General features: G+C 37.3%; 1 protein-coding gene across 4 annotated transcripts in view; it reads right to left on the reverse strand.

Annotated features, from left to right (window-relative positions):
• LOC106868751 (sialin) overlaps window positions 1-11,715 on the reverse strand; it is an 18,793-nt gene extending 7,078 nt beyond the window's left edge. Inside the window, exons 1-3 of one of the 4 annotated variants that reach the window (XR_008266726.1) lie at window positions 11,597-11,715; window positions 4,740-8,821; window positions 2,819-2,962 (exon numbers count right to left, since the gene is read on the reverse strand). Coding sequence is in view for 2 of the 4 variants with exons in the window: in XM_052976495.1 (XP_052832455.1) it covers window positions 6,477-7,970 (1,494 nt within the window). In the remaining 2 variants the exon portion in view is untranslated. Of the gene's footprint in view, window positions 1-124; window positions 2,963-3,867; window positions 8,822-11,596 lie in introns of those variants that run through there. The other 3 variants (XM_014914160.2, XM_052976495.1, XM_014914161.2) reach the window with 3 other exon arrangements.
• Between the last annotated feature and the right edge of the window lie 67 nt (window positions 11,716-11,782).

Consider the following 11,782-nt stretch of genomic DNA (forward strand, 5'->3'; position numbering starts at 1 on the left):
TATATATATATATATATATGTATGCGTGTGTGTATATAATATATATATATATACAATATATATATATATATATGAATCGTGGAAGATATTTATAAGCCATTTAAGAAACACAAAAACCGTTAGATTCACTTCAACATTTAAATTTAATTTGCCAAAATATTTTCGTCGCTTTGAGACCGCGACCTATTCACTTACAAAATTCCGTGCTGCATATATATATTATGGTAAAATTCAAGGATCAAAGTGTAGGAAGTTAGTAAGATTCGAGCAATCCGAAGAAGATATAAAAACAATAACTTTCAGAAACAATAGTGGTTTATTGTCGTCTCAATTCCATATAATTTAAAATGGCCCAGAGTCACCCATGCCCCATCGTATAACGGTTATCACAACAAATGCGATCTATGCATCGCCGAAGTCTTTTCTATTAAACAATCCACCAATTATTTAAATGAACGAAACCATCTAATCTTTAATTGCAGACACCGATTATGAAACACATTCTCAACGTACAAATATTTGCGCCCCCACACCCCTAACATTAAAACTAAATTATATGGAATTGAGACGACAATAAACCACTACATTAAAACTATACAGGCGCGCATGCGCCTATCTTTTCTATGTGACTGTAGAATCTTGTGGATGTGCAGAGAAATAGTTAGATCATTGAAAATGACCACGTTGAGGTATTATGAGATATGAAACGTCAAACAGCTAGGAAAAATAGAATATTCACTCCTAAATATTGTCGCCATTAATAAAGAGGGAAGAGTGTGTTGTTAAATCAGCGTTGCTTGCCTATTTGATAAAAGAATGGTAAAAAAAAAAAAAGAATACGAGAAAATAGAAAAATACGAGGATCCAAAATACGAACTTCAACGAATTTAGGACTGCCGTAAAAATATAATTATCGAAATTGTAAAAGAAAACTTAGAAATAATTACAGGAAGTATTAATGGCCGGTAGGGAATCTTGGATATCGAGATATCAGCATGATTAACAATGAAACTCCCAACATAGAATGTTAAACTAATTCCAGTGATAAAGAAACGAAATCCGGCCAAAATAGTTCGGTTGCAATTAAGGAATCGTATTACGATAATCAGAGATGCTGAACCAATATAAGAAACTCACTGGAAAAGAAGAACTCGAACAGAACGCGTAGTAAAATAATTCTTTGAGCGGAAAAAGTCTGTGGCTTTGACACAAAATGATACAGTAAGGATTTGTTCAATAAAGGCAGCAGAAAACATTAAACCATTTGTGTGTGTGTGTGTGTGTGTGTGTGTGTGTGTGTGTGTGCGTGCGTGTGCGTGCGTGTGTGTGCGCGAGTTTTAGCCTTGTTTTTCCTCCTTTAAATGTATAGATTCTTCCTCATTCGAAGAATTTTTAATCGATTTTTCATCAGATTTAGCCCAATCTTGTACATGCCCACGCGCGAATGTCGCATAGATTGCTGTTCCACACACAGAAAATATGGCACACAATGAGAATACTATTTGCCATTCTTGCCGTGTTCCATTAGGTGTCAGTGCTTTTGTAGTTAAAGGAACCAGAAAGCCAGGCAACGAAGCGAAAGTATTGGTAATTCCGTACAATATACCAGCGTATTTAGGAGCAATGTCAACATGATTTACACTTAGGCCTGCATAATAGAATGTTAAGCTGATCCCAGTAATAAAAAAAAGAATTCCGGCCAATGACGTTTGGTTGCAATCAAGGAATCCGATCACGATAATCAGAGACGCTGAACCAATGTAAGAAACTGACTGGAAAAGAACTCGGATGGATCGTGTTGAAAGATAATTCTTTGAACGCAAGAAGTCTGCAAATCTTCCACAAAATGGTATAGCAATCATTTGTCCAATAAACGGAGCTGAAGACATTAAACCATTTGATTTCGTGTCAATACTTAATGCTTCTTTCATATACAATGGCAGAATCACTTGGAAAGAAATAACGGTCCAGTTAATTAATGTATGCGCCATAATGATGGCCCAAACGGCTGTAGACGTCATGATGCTTTTCCAAGGCACGTTCTTAACTTTACTTTTACACTTTATTGTTTTGTTTAAATAGGAACGTTCTTCTTCGCTGATAGTTGGATGGACGTTTGGATTATCATAAACAACATAAATCCATACAAAGCTAAACACCAACGATAATCCACCAAATATATAAAATATGGAACCCCATCCATTATCAAAGCCATAAACACAAAGGAAACCGGAAGTTGACAGACCTACAATACTACCTAATATCTGACCGGCAAATGAAATCCCTATCAAAGTACTACTTTCACTTGGTGGAGCCCATCGACCCCACAAGGACTGCACTGCAGGGAACATGGGCCCTGAAACCAGACCTGTAAGTATCCTCAATACGAGAGTAAAATAACCACTTATTCGAGTTAGACTTGGGTGGAGAACGGTCAGGACAGAAGCTGAGAATATGGAAGCCCCCATAACTTTCTTTCCACCATATTTGTCAGCTAATACACCGCCAAGAAGGTTAGTCACAGTGTAGCCATAAAAGTATCCAGCCAACATATTTGATTGCAGAATGTTGCTCCATTCGAACTCTCCTTCAAAATTTTCTCCATTTGATGTACGATTGTCTAAACGAGAACAGTGTTCGTTATCTAGAGTAAGGTCGACTTCATCAATTGTACGATTGGGTGTTTTCAACATACAAACTAACGACATACTCAGGTCTACACGTAAAGTCTGCATGAGAAGCAAGGCGAAAAAGGTGGCATAACATAGCCGCCATCGACATGAACAATAATGGCTGATAAATTCGTTAAACTTCGACATCTTTTGTGACCTGTTTTCTTTATGATGGTTTTGTGGATTTTCGAACTGTTTGTGACGTTTCGATATTCAAATTAAAATGGATAAAATATTGTCTCTTCGTTTTGATCAATTTAGTGTTTCCTTCTGGCAGCTTGTTGATCAATCTGGAATCAAAAATAAAACATTAAGCATATCACTAAACCACATCGCTTTCTTCACTAGCAACGACGGAATACTTATTTTTTTATGATGGACCAAAGGAAAATTCTAACTGGGCCCCACCTGCGAGGTCATGCGCTGTTAATCTTCATATGAGATCATCATGTCGCACAGATATGAGTGTGACGCATGTGCCTGGTGTACCCTTGTCAGACGAGTAATCATGATGGATATACTGGGCTTCGTATATTTTACCCTAGTATCACTTTGATGGCATGCACTGCTCTATCAGTCAATAATAATAATAATAATAATAATAATAATAATAATAATAAATAGAGGTAACTCGAATGTGGAATCTAAAAACAGAAACAATTCCTATCATAGTAGGTGCCTTAGGTATAATAAAAAAATATTTAGACAAATACATAACAAAAACACCAAGACTTACAAATATATATAACATACAGAAAATTGCACTACTGGGCACTGCACACATCCTACGCAAAACACTTTCAATACAGTAACCATAAGAGCATCACAGCAAACCACAGCACATACCCAAGGCACACAGAGCTGCGCTCGGTAGTGAAGTGAAAGCACGTTATAAAAATAAAACTACTGAATAATAATAATAATAATAATAATAATAATAATAATAATAATAATAATAATAATCCTTTCTACTATAGGCACAAGGCCTGAAATTTAGGGGGAGGGGTTAAGTCGATTACATCGACCCTAGTACTCCACTGGTACTTTAGTTATCGACCCAGAAAGGATGAAAGCAAAGTCGACCTCGGCGGAATTTGAACTCAAGTTGGCGTCCGGCAAAATACCTCTAATACACAAGTCAGGGAGGAGAAACATAATTGATACAAATATTATTTAAAATAATAATAATAATATATTTTATTGTTTATTAATAATTTTATTGTGTTGTATTGGGAATCTGTACATTCACGTGATTGGCTAAGTGAACTGTATTGATTAGTATAAATGAGCATGCGCAGAACAGTGTGAGAAGAGTGACATATGCGCCAATTTCTAGTGGAGGTTTTTTTTTATGCTAACTGGACCGTGACGGTATTCACAGAAGAGTGCAAAGGTTGGACAAATGAAAAGAAGATAAGACTTCTTTTGCGTAAACTAGCTCCGTCAGAGCACGAGAAATACTGCAACTTTATTCTACCAAAAAAACCGCCAGAAATTTGTTTTGAAGAAACAATTAAAATATTAACTGATATATTCAGTGAAAAGAACTCGCTATTGAACATGCGACATGCGTTGGGAATGCCTGAATTGGAAGAAAAAAAATGAAAAGAATGACTTTATTATATATGCAGGAATTGTAAACAGAGCGTGCGAAATATTCAAGTTAGGAGAGTGGTCCCCAGATATGTTTAAATGTTTGATATTTGTCAAAGGATTTAATTGCAAGTGAGGATGCAGAAATAGAGGATGCAGAAATATTAATGAAACTGACACAAGACACTGAATTAACCTTGCAAAAAGTGGTAGAAGAATGTCAAAGTACTATTAACCTACGGCAGGATGCTGAAAAAATTGAAAATAATAATATAAATGTACAGGTATTTTAACTTATGACAAACAAAAAAATAATATATACAAGGCCCAAACCGTGTTATGGTTGCGGCGAGCTGCACTTCAAAGGGGACTGCCCCTTTAGGAATAAAGAATGTTTTGCTCGTGGCAAAACGGTGCATAAACGGTCGCAATATTGAGCGATAAAGAAACTTGGAAGAAAATTGGAAGACCTACGTTCAAGCAAACAAAGCAAATAAGTACATGGAATCTCTGGACAACAAGTTCGATTCTTGGGTGAATTAACGCCAGCTGTAACATTTCATAGGAAGACGCTGAAAACGAAAGACTACATATCAGAAAATACCATGAACCTGTTTGGTACAGAGGGATGGAGACATTTACTTTGTGGGATTTGCCCATAACTACTTTCTGTAATAATGTGAATGCGTCGCACGCCAGTTCGGACAAGGCATCTGACAAGTTAAAAATGAAATTAAAAGAAAATATATCCTGATGTTTTATTGGGAGAACTTGGTTCACGTACGAAAATAAAAGTGAAATTCCAGCTAAAAGAAAATGTGGTTTTTAAACCAAAGAGAGCTGTGACTTTTGCGGCGTTGAATCAAGTAGCAAAGAATTGAAAAGACTTGAGAATATTGGTGTAATACAAACAATTATGTCGATGAGCGCAACACGGGTTTGAAATATTATTCGATGTGTGACAATGTATTGTTTTACGTTCAGAGGGTTGTGGTACCTGTTGTACAACAAAATAGAATGCTAACAGAATATCATGTAGGATATCCTGGAATTGCAAGGATGACGGCTCAAAATGGCCTGAAATTTGTAAGTGCAGAAAACTACGAAAATAACTATTGAAATTTTGGATGAAATATTTGCACGTTTTAGTGTGTTGGACACTATTGTGTCGGATAATGGCGCGCAATTTACAGCAAAAGAGTTCAAAGATGCATCAAATGGAACATGTCACTACCCCACCATATCATCCGAGGTTAAATGGACTTGCGGAGAGTTTCGTGGATACGTTTAAGAAAGCGTTGAGAAAGACCAGAAACGAATCATTAGTGGATATAAGTTTTACGCGTCTATAGAAAAACCCCAAACCCCAACACAGAGTCGGGTACGTCACCCGCTGAATTAATGCTCGCCAGAAAGGTACGACCAGTATTTTATAAACTGTTACCAGGAAAGAAACAAAGAATACAGAAAAATACAGTTAATAATACAAAATATTTCAATATAGGAATGCAGTACTTTTTAAAATGTACAAATATGGAAAACAAAGTTGGGAGCAAGGAAGAATAACCAAACGTCTTGGTAGAGTGGTATATATGGTGAAAGGGCAGACATGTGAGCATAAGAGAATGTAAATCAAATAAAAGAAAAAGAGATAAACAGAGGGATGGAAAAGCTTATTGAAATACTATATGATCTATTTGATATTCCGGAGCGGCAGGAAATGGTTGAACCAGTGCGCAACTCAACTAGAAAGAGAAAGCGGACGGAGATGTTAGAGATTGTTTCTAAACGAGAAAAAATATGCCGATTTCTCCCCATGGAAGTAATAAAAAAATTAAGAAAATAAAGGGAAAGCCAATCTCAAAGGGGAGAGGTGTTGTATGGGGAATCTGTACACACCCGTGATTGGCTAAGTAAACTACACTAGTTAGTATAAATGAGCATGCGCATAACAGTCTGAGCAGAGTGTCATATGCGCAGTCATAGTGTACAGGTCATAAGAATTATTTAATAGAGATATCGTGGAGTTCTTCTTGAAGATGCACTGTTGGAGAGTAATAAGAGAACATTAGGAACGTTTGATATTATAATAGTTCAGACATAACAGCACGACGAGAAGTCGTACGACATATCTTCATTTCCAAGAAAAAAGCTGTTGAGAACATGAGTGACATCTAGCGTCCACAATAATTCTTGCGACTAGATAACACACTAAATCTTTTCACAATCTCCGTTAGTTGCTCTTCTCTCTTTTAAATTCAAAGATTCTCTTTCATGTATAGAACTATCATCGTACTTGGCCCACTCTTGAATTTCCCCTTTCGCCATAATCGCATATACTATTGCCCCTAAAACAGAAAACCCTGCACATAAGGATAACACAATTTGCCACTCTTTTTGTGTTCCATTCGGTGTAAGTTCTCTAGCTGTTATTGGAGCCACAAATCCTGGTAGGGAACTAAATGTATTCGTAATACCATACAATACACCAGCGTATTTCGGAGCAATGTCAACGTGGTTCACATTAAAACCGCCTATATAGAGAGACAACATGACACCAGAAAAAAGAAAGAGAAAACCAACCAATGAAGCTTGGTCACATTTCAGAAATCCTACAGAACTGAAGAGAATCGCTGAGAAAATGAAACACATAGTTTGGAAAAGCACTCGGACCGAACGAGTTGACAGACAGTTCTTTGAGCGTATAAAGTCTGCAAGTCTTCCTAACAAAGGCATGGAAATGGCTTGTCCTATCCAAGGAGCAGACGACATTAAACCGTTTGATTTTGTTTCGACGTTTAAGGCTTCTTTCATGTAGAGAGGTAGTACTAAGGCAAGGGAAAGATCAGTCCAGTTATAGCAAGTGTGGGCCACAATGATGGCCCAAACAGCAGAAGAACTCCAAATGTTTTTCCAGGGTATGTTTTTAACTTTACTTTTACACATTACAGTTTTGTCCAAGTACGAGCGTTCTTCTTGACTAAGAGAAGGATGGAGCTCTGGACTATCATAAACAAAGTAGAACCAAGCAGAACTGAACAACAGCGACATTCCACCAAATATATAAAATATAGACCCCCACCCATTGTCAAATCCATACACACAGAGGAAACCCGATATTGAAAAGCATACAATACTACCTATGAGTTGACCAGAAAATATTAAACCAAGCAATGCGCTACTTTCAAGAGGTGGAGCCCAGCGACCAAATAAAGACTGTATCGATGGAAACATCGGTCCAGATACTAACCCAGTTAATATCCTTAAGACAAGCGTAAAGTAACCACTTATTCGAGATAAACTCGGCTGAAGCAAAGTCAGAACAGATGCTGAGACAAGAGAAAAGCCTAGAATATTTCTAGTGCCATATTTGTCTGCTAAAATGCCTCCAAGAATATTTGTTAGAATGTAACCGTAGAAATAACCAGCCAATATGTTCGCTTGAAGATTGTTGCTCCAGGTGAACTCTCCATTGTATGTTTCGTGTGAGGAGTGATTGTGAGTAAGAAGGCCAGAACACTGTTGGGAACTCTGAGTACTGTTGACGTTGTTAGCCGTACGGTTTGGTGTCTTCAACATACAAACAAAGGCCATACTTAAATTCACCCTCATTATCTGTAAGAGAAGTACTGCAATAGAACATATATAACATAACCTCCATCGATATGAACAATATCGACCAAAACAGCTGCTAAACTTCGCCATTGTTGACTGATATTCAGATAACCTCTAATTCTTAGCCTGCTTTGAATTTCGTTGATTTTTCGTTAATCAATGGCGAAATTTTTATATGAGTGAATGTTTAGATCTTTGTTCCTGTTTGTGTGTTGGGTGGGTGGGGATAAGTGTATTGTACAGGCTATATTTCTTGAAGTGTATCTAAATCAGCACCTTTTTGTGTGATATATTCGCAGTTGCTTTATTTCTCATAAACCAGAGCCAAACTTTTAGTAAGCTTTCAGTCTCTCTCATACCATATTTCTCTTAAAATAAACTGCCTTTGTCTCAAATGATTTTGAAAATTACAAAGAATTTCATAAAATAACATAAAACTAGTGTCTGAACCATAATTTCACATGAAATTTTGATGGAATCTTAATTAAATTTAAATCACTTTAAAATATGGAAATATGGGTAGTCTTGAACGCTTCGATATCAGAGGGATTAATCAAATATTTGTGAGGTACTAAGTATGTATAAGTGCAAGTGTTTATAATTAAGAGCGCAAACATCAATTGGGTTTTACTTCATATGCCCGACTTTGATTTTTGTGGCTCTCATCAATCAGAGTCAAAATGTCTCTTGCACTTCAGTGTTTGTGTCTTTGTATGGATATGTGTCTGCGAGTACATATGAGCGGGAAATGTTTTTTCTGTATATTTATCTTAGTATAAATATACTTCAATTTTTATTGATATTCTCGTGTTCGGTGCCTTATAATTCTGTATCTTAGAAGTGGCTTTCAGTTTTTCATATGTATCCTGTACATTATGCTATCCTATAATACAGAGTCACCGGAAGTTGGTTTGTTCCTTTCATCGTCTGTTTCCGTTAACCTGAACAGAGAGATAAAATGGAGAACTATAAAAACAGCGTACATGAAATCATTTCTCATCTTGATAATCATACACATCGTCTCTCTACGTGCTTATAATTGTTTATATATTTATATCATAAGTTTACTGGTTTAGTCATTTTTTTTTATTCCTGCGATGGTTTCAGGCGTAGCCCTGCGGCCATGCTAGAGCACCTCTTTAATCTATTTCCTATCTGTTTGTTTCATCGCTTTATGACAAGATTTATGACTGGATTTGTAGTAGCTAATCTTCTCAGAGTTGTCTGTTCCATTATCGTTGGTAGAGGTTATTACTGTTTATCTAACTGTTGTCGCTGTTATCCAAACTCCAGAGCGCTAGCATTTGTTTCTTTGTAAGAAACCGGCTCCTTTCTTTTAGAAGGAATACTAAAAGATAAAAACAATACATACATACATATGTAGGGTGAGGACAAAGAGCAAATATCATGCACGATGATCGGGTAAAGTCGCTTGGCGGATGAGGATGTTCCGTAAAAAAAATTGAAAACTTTGTAAAATATTTACAGGTTTAATATCGAAATGGTAGGTTTTTCTTTTGTACCTTACATAGTTTAGTGTCCTTTGGAGCAAGGCACTGGACTAAGTTATAAGAAATTTACATGGAAGACGAGAAATGCTGGAGTATCCAAGAAAGAAGAGAACAAACTAATTTGCATTCACCAAATAGAATTGAGTAGATGAACAGTAAACATTTCAAAACATTCCAGGGATTCTCCCTTTGTGGTTCCTGGGCTAAAAGTATGTGTTATCACATGTATGTGTTATCACATGTATGTGTTATCACATGTATGTAGAGAATACGTAGAGACAGATTTAGATATATGCACGCGCGCAAACACGTAGACACGAGCGCACACAGACATACACACGCGCGCACACACACCTACACACACACACATACACATACACACATGCAGGCACACACAAACAGCAATGAAGCGTACGCACATTATGCACTAAAGTAACACGCATGTCGACTGCATGGGCGGAAGTTCATCCATACACACATACACTCACATACATGCGTATACGCGCACACAAAAGCCAATACACTTCTCTACAGACTCCAAGCTCTGGTCATTTTGCTATGTGACCAGCTTGAATTCTTCAAGGAGAAAAAAATCAAATTATTCTGAAAGAAAAGCATGCATACGTATATAAATAAATGAATAAATACATGCATACACATACATATATAAACACATCCATAAATACATATAACATATACACATGCATGTGTATACACACACACACGCACATATATATATATATATATATATATATAAATACATCTATATAAATATAAACAAACTAACATTTGTCTTTTTTTTTATAAGCGTTGTAATGTGTATTGTACGATACAAAAGAGATGGGGGTTTTTTAACACAGAATTGCCGTTAGAACAGCTTTGTAATGGTAATTTACCCTGTATTCCAAAGTCGGTGAGCTGGCAGAAATGCTAGCACACCGGGCGAAATGCTTAGCGGTATTTCGTCTGTTTTTACGTTCTGAGTTCAAATTCCGCCGAAGTCGATTTTTTACCTTTCATCCTTTCGGGTTGATGAATTAAGTACTAGTTGCGTACTGGGTCGATCTAATCGACTGCCCCACTCCCACAAAATTTCTGGCCTTGTGCCTAGAGTCGAAAAGAACTTACCCTGTATTCCTGTTGTTCTAACGGCACTTCTGCGTTCGAAAAAAAATATCCTCTTATTTGTATCGTACAATATAAATATATTTCCAATGAGTTTCTGGTAATTAGTTTGGAAAAACAAATCTCCATAAAATATAATCTATCTTTCTAGATCTCCACTGCCTCATCTTCAGGCTCAAGAGATATTACATTTTTTTTTTTGTCGTTTAGCAGTAGGAGACACAAGTAATATCGATTAGTGCTGACATTTACGACAATATTTCAATTTTTGAACGACAGACTACTACGTCAGACTACTACGTCCCTGAGAAGGTTGTGGGGGTAGGGTCCTCCTTCTTGGTCTACCCATGGGTCTCCTACCAGTTGGCTGGGTTTGAAGTATCCGTCATGTGACTCTTTCCGGCGACAATCTAACTGGTGGGGGGGGGGATTTTATTTTTGGGGGTGTTGCCCAAAATTTACGAAAAAAATACTATATAATGTGGGGATCGCAATTCGTAACAAATGGACCCATTTTTGTCTTCTAACTTTGTTGTAGCAGACCACATGCAAATGAAAGAGTAATGCTGTGAAACTGATGGAAATAAATCTAGGTCCCGATTTATTTGATGTCGGTTCGGCTAGAAAGGGTGTTGCCAGGGCAACTGGGGTAACACTTCTGCATCCGCCATTGATCTAATTACATGACAGACGTGTCGGCTCCGTGACCATTCATTTGTGGAAAAGTAACTACTCGACCTGGCGAGATTCTCTGATCACCAAGCTACGCATTCCTGTCCAGTGACATTACTTCAGTGACTCTTCGCAGAAACGCCATTCCGGTTGTTCGTATTCGCAATCGCACCTGTTCGGCCAGTACCCCACATTCATGACCAGGTGTGTAGTATGAACGCTGGAGTACGAAGAAACGCGCATTAAAGAAATGGACAAAAAAACGACAACATTAGCAAGCGGATAAGCAGCAGCAGTAGTAGTAGTAGTAGTAGTAGTAGTAGTAGTAGTAGTAGTAGTAGTAGTAGTAGTAGTAGTAGTAGTAGTAGTAGTAGCAGCAGCAGCAGCAATGCTAGTGATGCGTCTTACCTTTAAACTTCAGACGAATCAAACAATCCGTCGGCACCACCAGCCACCAGATACCACAATGCAAACGTACATCCGGTTGGCCGTATCGTTGTTGTTGTTGTTGTTGTTTTGCTGTTGTTACTTCAGACGAATCAAACAATCCGTCGGCACCACCAGCCACCAGATACCACAATGCAAACGTACATC

The sequence above is a fragment of the Octopus bimaculoides genome, chromosome 24, assembly GCF_001194135.2.
Source record: "Octopus bimaculoides isolate UCB-OBI-ISO-001 chromosome 24, ASM119413v2, whole genome shotgun sequence".
Classification (NCBI taxonomy): Eukaryota; Metazoa; Mollusca; class Cephalopoda; order Octopoda; family Octopodidae; genus Octopus; species Octopus bimaculoides.